This window comes from Agelaius tricolor, unplaced genomic scaffold (genome assembly GCF_023055355.1).
Source record: "Agelaius tricolor isolate 1412-34295 unplaced genomic scaffold, bAgeTri1.0.p SCAF_45, whole genome shotgun sequence".
Lineage (NCBI taxonomy): Eukaryota > Metazoa > Chordata > Aves > Passeriformes > Icteridae > Agelaius > Agelaius tricolor.
In genome coordinates, this window is record NW_027269305.1 from 2756743 (window position 1) to 2775947 (window position 19205).

At 38.9% G+C, this 19205-nt stretch overlaps 1 protein-coding gene across 1 annotated transcript in view; it reads right to left on the reverse strand.

Moving 5' to 3' along the window:
* Positions 1 to 8866: 8866 nt before the first annotated feature.
* Positions 8867 to 19205, reverse strand: part of CD99 (CD99 molecule (Xg blood group)) — a 31536-nt gene continuing 21197 nt past the window's right edge. Inside the window, exons 6-12 of the mRNA XM_071455202.1 lie at positions 19059 to 19100; positions 18876 to 18908; positions 17432 to 17506; positions 15936 to 15977; positions 15306 to 15416; positions 14457 to 14510; positions 8867 to 11924 (exon numbers count right to left, since the gene is read on the reverse strand). Of these exons, the coding sequence (XP_071311303.1) occupies positions 11899 to 11924; positions 14457 to 14510; positions 15306 to 15416; positions 15936 to 15977; positions 17432 to 17506; positions 18876 to 18908; positions 19059 to 19100 (383 nt within the window). The 3' untranslated portion in view covers positions 8867 to 11898. The remainder of the gene's footprint in view (positions 11925 to 14456; positions 14511 to 15305; positions 15417 to 15935; positions 15978 to 17431; positions 17507 to 18875; positions 18909 to 19058; positions 19101 to 19205) is intronic.

Consider the following 19205-nt stretch of genomic DNA (forward strand, 5'->3'; position numbering starts at 1 on the left):
AATGAAACTAACTTCTCAGGCTTTTAATATGCATAGTCTAGTATTAAAAAGGAATCTAAAATCCATGAGAAAAGGTGTTTGAATGTGTTTGTACATGTTTCTGGACACACAACTAAAATGCATTTATGTGCATTGTGTTAGATTAATAATTTTGTCATTAAGATGATTAAATTGTTTTTTGGTGCATTGCTAGAAGTCATATGTTTGGGATGAATTTATGTGTGTGACAAATAAATTAGAAGCAACTAACTTCTAATTCTGAGCAAGAGAGAAAATAAGTTGATTTTACAGTATTTAAAGACTTGAACAAGTATGATTTCTTCAGTGTAATTAAATAGGAATTGTTCCATGAATACAATGTGCTTAAAACATTATGAAGCTGAAAGAGACTGAGAAAGATATCTATGCCTTAAAAATGAGAACGAAAATTTTATAAAAGGGAACAATATGTTACCAAAATCACTCATTAAACTCATTTTATGGGTTTTTCTAGCTGAAATTGTAAGTCATTCTTTGCACAGACCATTTCTTATTATAATACAATCTAGAAACCTATTTACTTCATAATGAGAAAATAGTATGTATTTTCCCTTGCATGGGACTTGGAACATACCCATGTAGTGTTCCAACTTTGTTCAGGAAGCAATTATGTTTGTTTAAAAGAAATTATTCATTTCTGGGAGAACACACAGGTTTACACCCCAGAGTGGACACTGTGGACAAAATCTCAATGAGCAGGTACTATTTCTTTCATGCAATAGCCCCATGATCCATATTTCCTGATGATGTTACTGTAGCTTGTTTTTCCTTCAAGGACCTTTAGTTTCATAAACAACGATTGCCATTACAACCCCTTGATGCTGGGGTGGAAAATGAGTATGCTTTAAAATCTATAATTAAGATGCAAGGCCCAGCATATAGACCACAACATATGGACCTGATTATTGGCTTCATATATTTTGCTAGGCCATTTCTGGTTTTAGTTTAAATGCAGGGGAAATGAAAAGGACTCTTTTTCTTATTCATACAAGAACACATTTAAATAATTACCAGCAACTAAGATGCACTAATAAAGTAGGAGTGGCAGTATTGCTTTAGCTCTGTGCAACATCGTCTCACCAAACACAAACAAAAGTCTTTTAGTTCTATTACATTTGCCTTTCTGTTCAAAGGTAACTGATGTTCTTTATGATCTGTTATGCCCTGCATACATAAAATAAAACAGATACGGTTTTCTGTATTTTGCTAGAGAGTGAGTGCAGAAGAGATGGTGTGTGCTGTAAAATTGCAGGCAGAGCAAAAGAATTGGGATCTCCCATGAAGGAACAACATACATGTTCCTGTGCTCCTTACTCAGATTTTCAGCTTTGTGTCCTGAGGCAGAAGAGCTTAGCCCATGGTGTGGGCTCTTCATCCAAAGCTTCTCTCTGGCACTACAGGTTCATGAAGCCACCAGCCCTTTTCAGCCATTTAGTCTGAGAGTCTCAGGCTGAATGTTGGTCACATGACATGAGAACTGTACTGAAGCAAGAGACCTGTATGAGTATTCCTACTGAAATGCTTAGTGTGGCACAGACAACAGCTGTGTTGGGCTCTCAGAGTGACCACTTTCTGCCTAAGTACCAGCTGGCTAATCCCCACTTTCTCCAGTGAGTAGTTTGGAGACGAGAGAGAGAACTGAATGTAATATAGGTGGTCAGAGGGATGCCAGGCTTTGCTGTTTCTCTTGCTCACAGAATGTGTTTTAATGTTCCCCTTCCCACTTTCACACCAGTTACACTGGTAAAATGCATGCAAAAGAGCTCTTGACCTTCAATAGACCCTGGTTCCTTTACCACGGGTGTAATTAGACCAGGGATGTAAGGAAGGACTTCAACTTGTCTGCTAATCTTAATGCCTACTTACTTTTCATTCACTTTTCTTTCTGCAGCATTCATGCAAACAACTTTTGCATGAATTCTTCACAAATTAAAAATCTATTGATAACAGGCAATGCTTATTCAGTGGAAGTGAGACTGTTATATTTTCATAACCCATCCAAGCCCATTCTTTCTGCTGGGATGGTGTGTTTGCCTTCAGAAGATATTCTACTACAGGTCAGATTTAAGTATTTTTAGTATTTTCCCATAACGTTTATAGATGTCAGCCTGTGGAAAGGAAGGAAGACTCTAATCAAAACAAAGTGAATTTCTCTTCTCCTACTATGAGGTAAAATGCCACAGAAAGGTCCATTTTTATTGATTTCTAATCTTGAAAGAATTCTGACGTTTATTTGGTTTTTGTTACCTTCAATGGGATGGAAAGGGTTTGACAATTGCAAATAAGTTAATAATAAATAATTATTTGATGATGCAAATAAATTAATAATAAATACTCAGGCAGGTTGATCACTGCTGCCAGGCTTGCAACACGGCAGCAATGTTTGAAAAGTGAACCTGAGCAGCTGAGTAACTGCACCCCTTGTTTTCTCTTCTCAAGCTCTGATGTTGCAACAGTTCTGCCGTTGTTAGTGTTTCAGCCAGCTCAGGTATGTGGATTTTTCAAACTGCAATTCCACCCTTAGCTGATAGCACTGATGTACCTGTGGATAATTGCAGTTCAGGTCTTGGGAGTGAAATAGTTTTGGCAGCCAGCAGAAGAGAATTTGTTGCCAGCTGAATCTGTAAGTGCTTCAGCACGTCCACAGGGACCTCACACAGAACAGTGAGGACTGCAGATACATGGAGCAGTGTAAGAAAAAACAGGACTGTGTTTGTCATCTCTCCTGTTCTGTCTTTTAACTCCAGGGAAAACTACATGAGACGTAGAACTAAGTCACATAAGGTCTCAAATTCAAAATGGTCTACAATTTTCTCCCTATAAAGTGCACAGCTGATTAACTGAGACTACAACTGATTTTGAGTCAAAAGCTTTGTAAGCCTTAGCTGAACAGAGGTGCTTGGTTTACTGACTAGCAACAAATGCTGTTCCCTTTACCTATGTAGCATTCAATAGCTGATGGAGTAAATGTAAACCATCTCAGACATATCGGTCTTTGCACTGTCTTTGTTACTGGTTGACAGGGGATCCATCTGTCAACCCTAAAGACCATGGATATATAGGTTATATCTACACTAGGAGCCTGAGGAGCATTCCAAGCAGTCAGGTTTGAGTGGGAGTCTCAGTTGCCTTCCAGGTCCATAAAGGGAGAGCCCCCAGGTTGCACAGATTCCTCACTGCAGGAGTGCACACAGGTTTTTGGCCCAGGTGGGACCTATGCTTCAAACAGTTTCATGATCCCAGTTACAGGGGAGCAGCCTGAGTTGTGTCTGAGCCCTTAAATGGGCAGTGTAGACACAGTCAGACCTGAATTACCAGAGATCAGCCAAGCTCCAGGAACTCATGAGGGATGTTACCGTGAAATTCAGTGGAAGAAGTTTCTGTGAAGTTTATTTCATTCGGATTGGGCTAAAAGCCTCACCGACAATTAGTTGTTGAAGCTCAAGTACATAGGAGTCTTCATGTAACCTACCTAAGTCTGGAAATTCCAAAATCTAGAGTGTAGTTAAAAATGGAATACTGCAGTGAGCATATATGTTTCTGAACTGTATCAGATTTCACTTTCCTTATGCAATATGGTTCTTGGCTCCGTTATGCTTCTGTCAAGATGTGTCCATCAAGGTAGTCTAGCTAAGTAACTCAAGATAATTGAACATAAAGGAAATTCTGGATGGTAAGAGGAATGATGTCATCTGGTCTGGCTGTGGTTGTCCAGTAGTTTATAGATGCTATCACAGAGGATTACAATTTAGAAAAGAATTAAGCTGCCTATAAAAGGGTGAATCATGCCATAGACATTCCTTTTATAAGTACTTAGACCAGCTTTTTACCAACATGGCCAAGCATTTCTCACATCACATCTTGATTGGGACAGAGAGGAGGTTCTTGTAAATATCCCTGAAACATGGTGAATACTTTGATGATAAAATTCAGTGGCTGTTGCCACAGACTTTAAATAATTAAGTTTGCTTAATTAAAGTGGATTAAATAGTTTCCAGAGTCATAAGACTGTGCCCAAAGCCTACAGCAACTTTCAGCAATGACTTCTCCCCCAAAGCAGAGCCTGAACTTGCTCTAAATTAGCACATGTATAAATGAAGAATGATTAGGCTAACTACCCTTGTAATTAAAATAGTAGAGTATATGCAAATTGGCTTGCTCATGCTCAGATTGTCTGAACAGAACTATTCAACATATGACAGCTACAGAACAAGAAAGTCTGCATGCCAAGAGGTGAGAGACTGCATGAATAATCACTGCTCACAACACAACATGCAGGCCAGCACAGTCTCTGCTCTGCTCTTTCTATGCCATGCTAATTGCTGAAGACCTCTAAATGATTCCTCATTTGTTAAATTCAAACTATTAAACTAAATTAAGACAAGGTGTTTTTCACTGCCCATCACTGCAAGATCTCCTAGGGACTTCATTTAAATCAGGGGAGGTGGGAGGATCAGCAGCAGCTGCTATTTTGGAACTAGTGATTAATGATTGATTTGTGATTAATGAACTAGTGATTAATGAATGATTCCTGCAGCCAATACTGTACAGAAAGTTTCTGCAGTATTGCTAATATACAAAGAAGAAAAGGTTACATCACATGGCAGATGAACACAAAAATAATTCTATTTGGTTTTACGTCAACAAAAGTTTTAAAGAATATTTTGCTGAAAGAAGTTATGTTTGAATAAAGTGACTCAGTATGAAAAGGCTACATTTTCTCTATTGCTATTCATTCACCAAAAATATGTACAAAATTTATTCAATTCTTAATTAGTCCTGCATGAAAAAGTATGCTTGTGGAATACATTTACTAAGGTAACTGAACTATTAGTTTATAATTATTAAAGCATATGCACCAATATAAAAGCATGAACACCTTTAAACTGCATCAGAATTTGTTTTTACAATAAAACTTACAGATTTCAAAATATCAAAAGCCAAGAAAAGCTTTAAGACATGAAGTCATGATTTGACTACAGATCTCTTTGGAACCTCTTAAGTTCCCCTGGAAGCTCTCATTTTACAGCTTCCATTTAAAAAAGTTTATACTCAAGCCTAAGCTTGTGAATTATTTTAGGGAGGAAACACTAGCAAGAAAATAAGAAATCATAATAAACAAACTTCAACTGGCACAGCTATTATGAACAATCAGTCAGGAGACATGTATCTCTTTAGAAACTGGTAAAGTACATATAAACACTTTTGAATGCTTCTCATGAAAAAGTAGCTCCAAAAAAAAAAAAAAAACAAAGGTAGCAAGCATTTCCAAATAAACAAACATCCATTTTAAGGGCTGGGAGCTTAGGTTTTTTTGTTTGGGTTTTTTTTTTCTTTTTTAATAATCTAGCCTTTGAAATAAGCCAAGGTAAAGGTCACTTACCTCTCACATGGACTAGGAGGAAGCCAAGGCACAAAAGAAAAATACTTCTGAATTTCTCCATGCTCTTCTGTGCAGTGCCTTGATTGCACCAGTTGGTTTTTTCCCAAGCAGTGATGGTAGATGTTGCAACTGCAGTGCCAAGGTTTGAGGGAGACACTTGGAATCAGCAGCTCTGTCCAAAAAGGTTTCTCACCCCTACACCCAAGCTCTGCAAGAGAGAGAGAAACCTTTTTGCTTACAAGGCAAGTAATGAAAGCAAGCAACCCTGCTAGAGCCAAGCTGTGAGCAGCACATTAGGTGCCACTTGTGCTCCAAGAAACTTATTTATCGTCCAGGCAGGAAGCACAGAGAGCTGGGGAAGCAGTGGCAGCACCCAATGAGGAGGGTGCCTGAACACACTGGATCCACCTCCTTCCCAGAGGGGAAAGCCAACCTGTTTGACATCCTTGCCTTCCAAGTAGGGTGTGGTGCTGTGGGAGCTCAAGTATCTTGTAAGAGGAGACTGTCTTTCTCTGAAGCATGCTTGAAAGAATCACTCAGACATATTCTGTCCTCAAAGCAGCACTTTCCTGCTTGTTTCTTGGCTCAGCAATAACAGCTGATAAAAGCAATCCTGTCAGACTTAACCCCTCACTCGGGCCACCAAATAAAGGAAGTGGATGGAGATTAGGAATCCACTTTACAGCAGCTTGGAATTGGCTAGAGAGGGATGACATAAAAACCTAGTTTCATAAATTTAAAATATGATGTTGGACTACTGAAGCATGCTCTGCTCCCCAGTAGATGCTTCTCTTCAGAGGTAAACCCCAGTAGCTGCTTATCTTCATTGCCCATCATGACTCTTTCTATTGATCTAGTTTGGTTTTTGTTTTGGTTTTATTTTTTAAATACAAATATCCATGCATATCCTTTATGGGGAGAGATGTCAGATAGTGCTGACTGAGATGGTACAAAGCTTTGGAAAATGAAAAAAAAAAAAAAACCATGCATCTATCTGTACACGGATTTAATTTAAAATTACTGATGTGATTTAAATCGTTTTGTCATAGCATCATAGCTATCTCATGCAGCACTCTAGCAAACACAGCCTTGTCCTGTGAAGGGGATTGCAGCCTCCAGCCTGGTGCCCAGCACCAGCAGGGTGACTGGCGTGCATCCTCCCTTGTGCTGGGGGATGAGCTGCAGGGGGTTTTGTCGGAGCTGTTTTGTCTAGGGCAGCAAATAGCTCAGGACTTTGCTGCCATGAGTGGCCAGTCTGAGCACTTGTGGTGCTGCAGGGTGATTCAGTCTGGCGTGGGGCACAGGCTGTCCCCAGCTGCATTTCTGTTGAGTTACCCAGAACATACAACAGATCTCATGCTTCTACAGTAACTACAAAAACCAGGAGCAACAGCATAAGATGGACTGATAGAACTTGGTGGTACTGGGTCCTCAAGAAGTGTGATGTTCAAGTAAGTCAACTGCCTCCCTCTCCCCTGCCCAAATTTGAAGCAGCAGAATGGTTTATATATGTCTGGCTTAAAGCTACTAATAGAAGCTCTACAGTTCCATTTGAGTATCATCATTCTCCATGTCAGGGCCAATTGCTGTCTCAGAACAGCTAAGGACACTTAGGCTGAAGAGGTGACTTTTTCAGTCAGTTAAAACAAGAACTATACCATGAAATGAGAAATCCTATAAATCCACTGGTTGTTTGATTTTTTTTTTTTTATATTTTTTTTATTTTTTAATCAGAATGCCAAAAGCAGGGCCACATGTGCTGATCTTCATACAAGTGATGAATTTGCCTGAAGGGAACAGGAATGTTGGCAAGATTAGGGAATAGTCCCAGGCAGGTCCGAACAGCTTACACATGTTCAGTAGCTTTACTTCAAAACAGTTGTTCTGCAAGTGAAGTCTTCCCAAAATGCATTGTCTCACCTGCCTGCTGATACAACTTCACTGCGATATGGAACATTCTCAGATGAAGTTTGAAGATGATGCACATCTTGTTCAGTCCTCCTGAAGCCAGCTATTGCCCTGTCTAGCTAAGTAACAATATGAAAGTGGGCAGCACTGGAAGGAGTGGATCTAGTGTAGGAGTCAGGATGTCTTGAATGCTTATCCCCCTCCTGTTCTTGGGAGCATTACAAGAACTTCCTAATCCCAGTACTGTCAAAAACATACAGCAGCTTGCCCAAGATGGCAAGTAAAAAATACTGTATATCAAAAAGAAATATATGAGCTAATACCTGATGATAAATAGCAGTTTTAGCACTTGAAAAATCATTGACCCATCTTTTTCTGCATAAAGGAAAACAAAGTTCTATTATTCACCTATATAAATGTAGGATGGGTTGTCTACATTTTTTTACTTTTTTACTTGTCTTTTAAGGAAAACTCCAATATTTCAGAAACTTAAATGGAGGTAGAAAAGGAGACAATGTGTCTGTCTATTCTTTACACCACATACTTTTACCCCATCAGGCCTTTTAGATGAGACAAGCTAAAAGGGAACAAGAGTTCAGTCACAACTCATCACAGTGGCAGCCCCATCCTCCTATGGGCAGAGGTCAGGCATTGCTCTCTTTGGTGTGGGTAACCTGCCCTATGTGTCTATTGGAGATGAAACAACTGAATTATACACTAGAACTACTTGGGAATGCCACTAATATCCTACACTACTCATCTTTTTTCATAAAAGCAGAAGTGCTTTAATTAAAATATTGAAGCATCCAGTAATATAAGCCATTAATGTAAATGTAAGCCAAACACTCAAGTGAATTGGTGATACAATTTCTTGGCAACAGAATAAAATTACTACGTACTAGCTAAAGCTTCAATGACTTTTCACAAGCAGATGGAGGAACATGTATTTTATTCTTGTGGTTATTAAATTTACTCTAAATACAGAGATTTGGGAAAACTGTGGGTTTGCTCCATTTAAGTCCTCTTCCCATTCCTAATAATCTCTATTTCCTTTTAAATGTGTCTTTGTGTCTCTGTAACAGAAAAGAGCAAAAAGGAAGTAATATTTTCAACTTGCTTCTCAAGTGAAAAACACACATAGAACATGTGGTTGAGATTGTGGCCTAAAGTGAAAAAAAAAAAGCCAACACAGAAAAGCATCATTGAAAGTGTAATCCAGCCCAAGATATACTGAAAACTGAGTGCACTAAAATGTTTTCCTTAGCATTCAAAATTTGGCACAGATACTGAAATATGCACAAATAAGAGCTACAGCAAAAAGCTGCCAAATGTTATGATTAAGATTTGCTTGCTTTCATTTGCACAATCCAATGAATTCATTTGGATAACTTTGAATAAGTATTTTAAATGAACATTGCATTTGAAAACCATCAAAACATTTTTCAAGCAGTCTTTTCCACCAATAGGATGAATAAACTGCCACTGCAGCTACCTCATGGAAGCTAAAGTGACATATTATTCTACAATAAGATCCTGCTTTGATTATTTTTCCTCCTACTACTGATAGTAACCCCTCCTCATCCTCAAAGGAGGTAGACTAGGGTAAGAAATGGAAATGAAGAGGGTGCACCACAGGACTGGGACAGGGCTCTTTGTTGCCACCCATTTTAACTCAGTTTGATCATGAAGGTACCTCACAGGGATCAAGTTGCAGTTTGGACTCAGAAAGGGCAGTATTTTTTTCATTCCATTGCACAGTCTAATTGAAACCTGTATAGAAACTACATTAATTCCCACATCTGAAAGCCAATGGCAGCTCATAAGGCCATGATGGGCAGCTGCTGATCTGTGGGATGTGACTGCAAAACCACTTCAGCAGAGTGGTCAATAATGGTTAACTGGTAATGTTTCCTGTCCCAATGTGTGGGAGAAATAATGAATTGGAATATTTAGCTCTGTAACTTAATGGAAGTTGAGTGATAAAGAAACAAGATCAAATTTTCTGTGGGTAGTGAGGCAAAGAGCAATGCAACAATTAACACCCCAATAACTGCAAGTGAACTGCTGTTCATCCACAGGTAAGTAACAGAAACCCATAAACTGGCACATTCTCACAAGAGAACAGACTGAAATTTCAAGTCTTCTGTTTAGCCTTTAATATCCAGGTGGCAGCAGCCAGTCATCTTCCTTCCACAACTCCAGACTGTGGAACCACAACTGGAGTAAATTGGAAAAATCAGTAAATTTTTTTACTATTCAGACACTTGGCAACCCCTGCTTTCCCTTTTCCTTCTCTTATGGTCCTCCCACATCAGAAGGTGAGAAAACACATGGACCTGCAAAAGTGTCTATTGCTCCAGGATCTGATGATAACTGGATGAGGAAAATTGAACGCTGTTAAGTTTGCCCATACTAAGACATGTAAGTGCATCTTTTCAGCATCTTTTCTGGGTTTCCAAATCTTTTTCTTCAAAAGCCATGCCTGTCCTTCACACAGAGAGATGTCTTCTCTACACTTCACACCGGTAAGCAGCACAAAGCTTTGCTGCTTCTGGCCAACTTCATTCCAAAATAATTAAAACGCCTCTAGGAAATAAACTTGAGCTGCTGATGGTAGACAAACTATTTAAAGGGTCCTTCCCTAGGTGAGTGAGCACCAAGTTTTTTTGTTTTCAGAACTACTGAGGAGAAGAAGACACAAACCTTTTTTTTAATATTTATTTTTAGAAAAATCACAATGTTGATAGGTCTTAGTAAGTAACTTTTGGGTTCACAAAAGCTGAAAAAGGATTCAACAGTCTTGGTTAGCTAAAAGCTAGTTTGAGCTCCTCCTGTCCTTTTATCCCTAACAGTTATTTTTGTTTATTCTACACTTGGCATAGATATATCTGTTTATTCATGTAGGCAAGCAGTACATTTCTTTGTATTTACATAAACCAAATGCTTATGTAGGAATCACTTGTGCACTCCCAAACACACTTAAAAGCTTTAGCACTTTTATACTAAAAGCAGACAGAGGGCAAAAAGAGACTTACAAATTAATTCCATAAGAAAATACTAAAATTTGTGCAAAACTTTGTTGCAAGCTAAGAAACATGTACAAGAAATTCTCAAATGAATTATCCTTAGCATACATTCACGTCTGAATGTACAGATATATTTACAGGTTTAATATCCAAATTCATTAATTTCTAAGTTCTAAGATACTCCAAAAAATGCCATCTTCCTGTAGAACTTTGTCAGGTGGCTGAAGCCCATTAATAAGACACAAATGGTAAAATTGCATGAAAATTTAAAGCAACTAGAATGAAAGCCAACAAAACTGGTCAGACCATTCCCTCCTGACAGAACTAGTTATTATTCCAGACTTAGTCCTTTAGCTATTATGAGTTGTAGTTTTCTGTGTTTCCACAGATCCTTGAAACCTTCCTGTTGCTTTCAAGAGCCACAGCACTGGTCACAAGTGCTTTCAGAGGAGGATGCAACCACAGGTGATCACCCTAGGGGAATCCTTCCCGAGTCCAAAAGCACTTCTCACGTGTTTGCTATTTCTACTGTTCAGTGGATGCCTGTGGAGTGAGACAGGCTTGTTCTGGTCACTCTTGCTGTTTGTAGTTTGGAACTGTGGCACTGTTTCTGTCCCTTATACATGTATGATAAGCCTTCTGAATTCAGCACTATCTTTACTTAAGCTTTTGGCTATGGAAGTCTGAAAATGTTAATCCCCACTCCCAAGTTCTTCATCCACAAGTTTTTAGACGATGCCAAACATCAATGTCACCAGAAATACAAGGTCCAATTATGTTTCTGATCTGCAAAACAAGCTTTTCCACAACTGACCAGCTCAGTACTTGCCAAGCAGGAACAGCCAGAAAGGATGAAGGCTTGGTGTACATTAACTTTGGGTTCTCTCAATCTGTACCAGACAGATGCAGTGAAAAAAAATCTAAAAACAAAACAGAATTTTTGTCTCCTGAATGCTCAAGCACAAGCAGCTCTTCCCTGGCAGCTGGCCCAGGCAGCTACACAGATTGGATCAGCAGCACCCACACACAGATCCACCATCCATACACAGTGAGCTGTTTGCTTTCAGGTGCCCACAACATACACCAAGCTGGTTTGTTGGTCCACTCACTGAGTTCAGGTTATTTAAAAAAATGTTTGTATTGCCTGAGAGCAATAACATAACAGAAACCATAACTGCATATTGGTTTTGGAGAGGTAAGGAAAAGTTAAATGCACTGAATGCACTTGAGACACACCTATTTGTCAGAGGAGTCAAGGAAAGAATGCAAAGGCACAACATACTTCTACACTCCTGTCATTAAGGCCATGTATTGGTGTGCAACAATGCTTCACAGGGCTAACCATACAGAAGTACTCAGGTCTAAGTGACAGTCCCAGAGGTGTTTGAAACAAGTTTCATGTTTTCTCATGAAACTTCAGGCTCTGCTGTTTGCTATGCTTTTTTTTTTTTGTTTCCTTTCCTTTTCTTTTTTTTTTTTTTGGCAGAATGCAGGTTGTTTATCCAGTTCCAAAGATCTGTTCTTCACCACTCTTCCTTTAATTTAGTTCTCCAGAAGTGTGCGCTGAACTGAAAAGTGAAAACCAATTCAAGATTAGTGCACTAAGTTAGCATACAATGTAAGTTATACATTACTATGTAACAGTTTATGCAGTCAACAACACTCAGCAGATGTTTGACACCATGTGATAAATTTAGGAAAGCGGAGGCTTGATTCTATGAAGCCAACAGGCTGCATAGCAAGGAAGGTTACACTCAGATTTCTCACTCAAATAATCACACAGGGAAGCTAGCTACACTTGCACTGTAACCCAGCACTCAGTTCAGGCTTGAGGTCTTGCAAATGCAAACAGGCTGCTCATACAAAAAGTAACCTAGTGAAAATAGGTTCAGTAAATTCAAGACATGTTTACAGAAAATTTTAAAAACACAGATCTATGCCGTTTGACCTGGCTTAATGAGAGACTGCTTCTAACTGGAAGCCGTGTAGGCACATCTATTACCAAAACCAGACCTAACATCTGCCGACTCCCAAAACTCAGATCAGGAGCAGCACCATGATGACCCTGGCTGCCCAGTCCCTTAGCTCAGCACATGATCATGCTTGTCTGCAAAATATAACAGAGGTATGAAATCTGGGACATAATATGACATCAATATTAGATTAGATTAAATCAATAGGTAGAAGTAATCATATTTGACAACATCCCAAGTGTGACTTTACTGGTTAAGATAAGGTTGCATCATCTGAGGCATTTCACTTCTGAGTTCTGTTGAATCTTGGTCAGAATTTCAGCATACCCAACTACAGGTCATATTTTAATATTTTAACTGCCTTTGGTAGAGGACTTTGAATGATGCCACTTGCTTCCCTAAAGCACAACTGAATTGAGAATACCTGAGTCTCTTCAGTGCTTACAGCCAGTCACAAGAAAATGTTTTGTACTTGAGAGTTTTATATACTTAACAGCTTAAAGTGTTTATAAAGAAGATAATAAACCAGATGAAACTTTATAACACACTCATGAAATACCCGAGAGAAATAAGGCATAATTATTTTTCAATTATAAAAACACCCAGAAATACTTCTGCAGGTTTAAGATTAAACTCACAGAAGAATATACTGCAAATATTATACTGCTGTGAGATATTAATACTCAGTACTTCAAAACCAATCAACTTCAGCATGAGGTTACAGTGCTTCTTCCTTTGTTGACCAGTCACAAGGCCAAGTTTTCACCTATACCATTTCCTCTAGCTCTATCCATGGATTCCTGGAGCTTATCACCTGCTCCATCATCCAAATCCCCTACACAACCATACGTGGAAGGGTGAGGTTCTCAGTATTTGTTGCTTTAAAAGAGATCCTTCAACAACTCTCACCTTTGTAGAAATATTAATTATGTGATGGTTCTTTCATACAAGAATCATTCTCTGTTCACAATAGAGAATGCTTTAATTACAACATGCTAGTGAGTTCAGTCCTCTTTGCCTCCAGTGTAGTTTCATATCTGTCCAAATATCATAAATTTTTAGTATATCTTCTTTCAGTGTTGTGTTATCAGTTTATAATTAGAAAAAAAATTCAGATTCTAATCAGAAAAAATATGCACTAATAAACTTCCAACTGCAGTTATTCATCACAGTGATGGAGCAGGCTTGTGTTTTCACAATTGCCTCTAATGATACTTTTGCAGAGAAAATTCAACTCTTCACTTTCTCTAAGCTGCCACATTTCAATGCCCTCTCAAGGCAATAAACCAATCTGTTCAATAAAAAACTCAAGAAAAGTGGCCATATTGTCAGACCCAAATGCCTGATTCACTTCTAAGTTTGTCATCATGGTAAAATCATAGAATCACAAAATCATGTATGCTGGGAAAGACCTTTTAGATCATCCATTTTAACTCTTACCCTAGAACTGCCAAGTCCACCTATGTGCCACGTCTATATTTTAAATACCTCCACGGATGACAACTCCTGTGCTTTCCTGAGGAGTTTCTGAGCAGCCTGTTCCAATGCTTGACAAACCTCTTAATGAAAAAATTTTTCCAAATATCTAATCTAAACCTCCTTAGGCAAAGTTTGAGGCCATTTCCTCTTGTCCTATCACTTGTTACCTAGGAGAAGTGACTGACATGTCCCTGGCTAAAACCTCCTCTCAGGTGGCTGTAGAGAGTGAAAAGATGACCCCTAAGCCTTCTTTTCTCCAGGCTGAACACTTCCAACTCCCCCAGTCACTCCTCATAGCCCTTCCCCAGACCCACTGCCCTTCTCTGGACATGCTGCAGCACCTCAGTGTCCTTGAAGTGAGGGGCTCAGAACTGGACACAGCACTCGAGGTGTGGCCTCACCAGCACCAAGTACGAGGGGACAATCACAGCCCTGGTCCTGGTGGCCACACCATAGCTGATACAGCCCAGGATGGCACTGGCCTTCCTGGCTACGTAGGCACACCGTTAGCTCATATTCTGCCAAAATTGTAAATTTATTTTTTTTTTTAACAAAAAGCACAATTCATTTTCTCCAGTATGGTCAATAAAGTGCATTTTATAGGATCCCCAGCAAAGAGCTGATCTTCTATCTAGATTCTTGTCTTACCAGGTGGCTCAGATTGTGCTCCCCTGTGGCTATCCATATTCACATTCTCTTCATCTGCTGGGAAAAAAACCAGATATTTAGCATTCAAATTCTCTTATATTTGAGGTTCTTGATAAATAGAGATAATCTGAGAGAAGAAACAGCACTGAAAAAGTGGGCTACTGACAGTAGTTGAGTTGCCCTGTTTTGCCTCCACATTAATTTTAACACACATGGTAGAGCTCTTTTTTAAGAGTTTCCAAACTTACCAAGTTACAGAACAGCAGTGCCTGGCTGAATGACTGCTCTATCCCTTCGCTAAACAGTCAGAAAGACTAAAACAGACAAAACCAACGCTTCCGCCCATCCTATCACCCACAGTACTCCCAAAGTTTTCATATCCAAATTATATCTTATTTAGTTGGAAAGGAAGCAAGCAGTATATCACTGCAGAAGAATAATCTGGGGATGAATACTGGGGTAAGTTGTCATAAAACTAATAAGTAGGCAAGCATCTTGTGAAGACACAAAGCCAAAATTTCCAAAATTAGAAACTACCAAGTATTTCTCAGCATGAAAAATATCTAACCCTAGCCTTCACTTGATTCTCCTTAAAAAGTATTTTTTGCAGTCTCTCCTGCTTAATTTTAGCCAGAAGTGCTTTTATTTTAGGAAATGTAAAGCTTTGAGTCCTCCTAGTTTTTGGGCAAGGAATTTGTCAGTCTTAGATGCCTAGTAGGAAAGGGGTGAACATAAATTCACTGGGCTATTGCAACTACCTTATGCATAGGATCAATTTATAGATCACATATAAATACAAAAATACCTCTCTTTAGACAGTAGGAAACAAAACTAATTTGGAACTCTTACCGCTTTGCTTGAAACAGAGTTTCTTCTTCTGGTAAGCAATGAAACTACCTACTGATGCAACTACAGTAGCACCCACAGCACTTAAAATTCCAGCTAATACTCCCTGAGAACCTGAAAAAAACAGAGATGTTTATGAATATATTTCAGAACTGAAAGCCACATCAAAATATTGCCTCAAAGTAAACACTGAGAACACTTCCAAAAACCATTAAACTGAAATTACATGAAATTGTAATAATCAAATCTGTGCTCAATGAAAAGTGAATCCTCTCATTTTGTAACCATTGATTTCTTAGCAATGCCCATTGTTAAAGAACTTAAGCATGCCTGTTTTAAGTTCCACTAATTAAAAAAACAACCCTTTCATTGCCATATCTACTTTGTATGCAAGCCATCACTGCACCAGCATCTCTGAGACCTTAACACTTGGGAATCATTTGTAACATAGAAATATTAAAGGACTATGGAAGCAGAGTTTAAATCCCAGATTGCAGAAAAGCTTTTTAATTGCAACCCACTCCCAGTAGTGGGTTACAATTAAAATTCTAGCAGAAGATTAGCAATCAGAAACCCCAAGAAAATAAGCTTCATACATCTAAACACATCATACACACATACTCATGCATTTACCTTCGCCTTCTTGGTCACTATTTGGAGTTGGACCCTTCCGTTCTGTAAAAATAAATGGAGAGTTTACATTTTATATGTCTAAAGAACACTTATATCATAATTGAGAAACATTTTGTCAATTAATTATCCAAAAATACAAGGCATGTATTATATCCATACAGTGTTAAACTGGCACTGAAACTTTCTGTTTTCAAAGCATGGCTCAGAGCAGTGCCAACTCCAGCCCTGAGTGCTCAGCACTTTCTACAAAATGAGCTAATAACATTTGTGAAATCTCGTTTAATAAGCCTGTGCACCACCACAGAGAACTCATATAATTGCAGAGTAACATTCAGCTGTATTTCCACAGAACCAACTATCTTTTCCTAAAATCCCAGCCTCATCTACCTTTGCAATTCTCTTCACAAGCAAGCCAGAACTTCTATTAGTGCTAACTCTAAATTTGTTACTGTGCAACTCATACCACTGAGGCAGGAACCTGTGCAGATGAAACCACCACTCGAGTCTCCACAGATGTTTCTTTCCCCTTCCAATTTTCAAGTACTTCCCCAAAGGAACCTTGGAAGGAGGAAGCTACCCAAAACAGTGGCATCAACAGTCTCCACCCTAGGACAGCTCTTCGGAGAAGTCAGTTACCATTAGCACATCCCAAACCCCATCAAGATACTTAAAACTAATTCTGATTTGGAAATACTAAAATTGCAGTAAAGCAGTAATTTTAGGCATAGCAAATTACCAAAAAAAGTGTGGCAAGCTATGAAATGGTTTTTTACTGTTCAGAGTATAGAATCATATGGTGGTAAAGGGACCTTAGTGATCACCAAGCTTCAACTCCTCTGCCATGGGCAGGGACACCTTCCACTAAACCAGGTTGCTCAGAGCTCCATCCAGTCTAGTTTTGAACACTTCCAGGGATGCAGCATCTACAACTTCTCACTTCCTCACCTGCCTCACTACCACCACAGTAAAGAAGTGAAGGCTAAGCATCACCTGGAAGTATAAATGTCAGTTCATCCTGTGGGACAAAGGAAATCTTTGAGAACATAAGGTGGACCCTCTTCTGGCCCACTCCTAGGCTTCCTACCTACAACTTCTAAAAGAAACTAAGAAAAATGTCATAAAAGATCAAAAATAGCACTTGGATGACCTTAAAAATTACATTAATGGTCAATTTTGAAGTTAGTAGTGCATTCACATTTCAGTTGTGAAATAAGCCGTATTTCTTAGCAATACAGTAAAAAAATCACTGAAAATGTTTGCTCTAGACCAGTTTCACACCTAAGTATTTGGGGTTTTTTTTCTGATAGAGACAGAACATGTTACTTTTGAACTCGAAAATATGCTCTTCAGTTTCAGATACCAGAACCAAATGCATTACAAATTAGAGCTAACCAGCTCTAACCAGGTCTCTAATTGTCTAACCAGCTTGTGAGCAGGCTTTAATCAAAAGCTCAGGTAGCCACAGAAACAATAGGAAGCCCAACCTGCTATCTTACCATTGCTGCCACTGCCATCGCTTCCTCCTCCTCTTGGGAAACCGCCATCCAATAGATCTGAATCATCAAAATTGTCTATAAAACAATGCAAATAACATTACCATGTTTTAAGTTCAGTGAATAAGATACACCAAGGCATATAATAACATGGAAATTTTCTCAAGACCATTCAACTGAAATTGTGGTGGCTTTAGGCTCAGCACCAGAGTCAGAGCATTTAACCTTTTAAAAGACCTCACAATGTCAAGTCCCTTCAGCTCAGCACTACAGAGTCTGACAGCAGCACTCCTTTCTCTGGACTTCCTGAACAACTGAGAGAAAAGCAGGTAGTACTGCACAAATCAGGTTAAGCAAGCATGGAGCCTCATAAGCTGCTTAACTCTAAAAGCCCAAATCTCACTGTCCTGTGAAAGCAAAGAAACAATGTGGACAGAAAAGGACCATTTACTTTCAAGGTTGCAACTGTGAATGATTCTTCAGAGTTGGGTCTCTAAGTCTCAAACAATCCAAATGTAATTCCCTGATTTATTGCAGGACATTGAAGTAGTCCCTCACCGTTTCCCTATGAACCCTACCTCATGGAGCCTTCCTGTCTCCCTCATGGCACCTTCTCCTCCTTCTCTCTGCTGCCAAATGAATATTTAGTTTACACAATGCAAATTAGTTTTTCAGGCAGAAAAACTAAAAGTATTGCATCAGAGGATGTTTTAGTTGGGTGTCAAAAGCACTGTACTGAGGCATGCAAGAATCAAATTCAAGTTATCTACTGCAAATCAGGTGAAAGAACAAGAACTGAGGGTTGCATTCCAGGACTCTTTACCACCATGTGTGTGAATAATGGCATCATCACAGCTGCACCCTTCTGAATCTATTTTTTTTTTTCTGGGTTGGGCAAAGATAGGGAGGACCTCTAAAGCAGAATATGCAGGAAAGGACATGTATTTAAAATCTATTTTTCAAACACAAAGAATTGTATTTCTTAATGGGGTCCTTAAATAAAACAAAACAAAACCAAAAAAACGGCAACCCTTAAACTTAGAGCTTTCCCTTTAATTTAGATCCTTTAAGAATAAAGATCATAGGCAGCTGCTACCTAATTTTGAGCATGACTAGAAGGGATTCAGTTTCTAAAGAAGAAAGTACTCAATGCAATACATGGGTGCTTAACCACAGGCAGCCAAGAACAGCATTGCCCCAAGCACACACACACACTGTCCTATCCTGCCTCTTCCCCATATCATCCTGTTTTTAAGTGAAAGTGACTCAACAGGTTTGTTATGGAACTTCAAGACTGGTGCAAAGCTTATTTGCAAGACAACTTTTTCTCAATCTTCAGTGTTTGATGTATGCCACACCTGACATCCATAGCAGGCAATTAACAAGGATCAATTACAGGAAGTGTAACTGAGACAGTAAAACCAGGAGTTTGTGCTAGAAGCCTTACCAGAGTCTTTAGGTTGATCTTTCTTGGGGTTATCTAATAAAAGAAGAGAGATTTAGGGAAAAAAAAAAAAAGGAAATGTTAAGATAACAAAACCAGACTATAATACAGTAATGTTCAAAGGGACTAGGAAAGATTAACAAATACTCTTTTACTGTTCAGAAATTCCTGTTAGATCAGTCTTACCAGTGTCTCTAGGATTTGCAGGAGGATGTGGCTTGGGATCACCTGTAGACAAATAAGAGTTAGAATAAATTGAGCAAAATTACTAGTGTGAAGAAACCAAAAGCAGAGCATGGGAGTGACCTTGAAAAATTATCTGACCTAAAATAT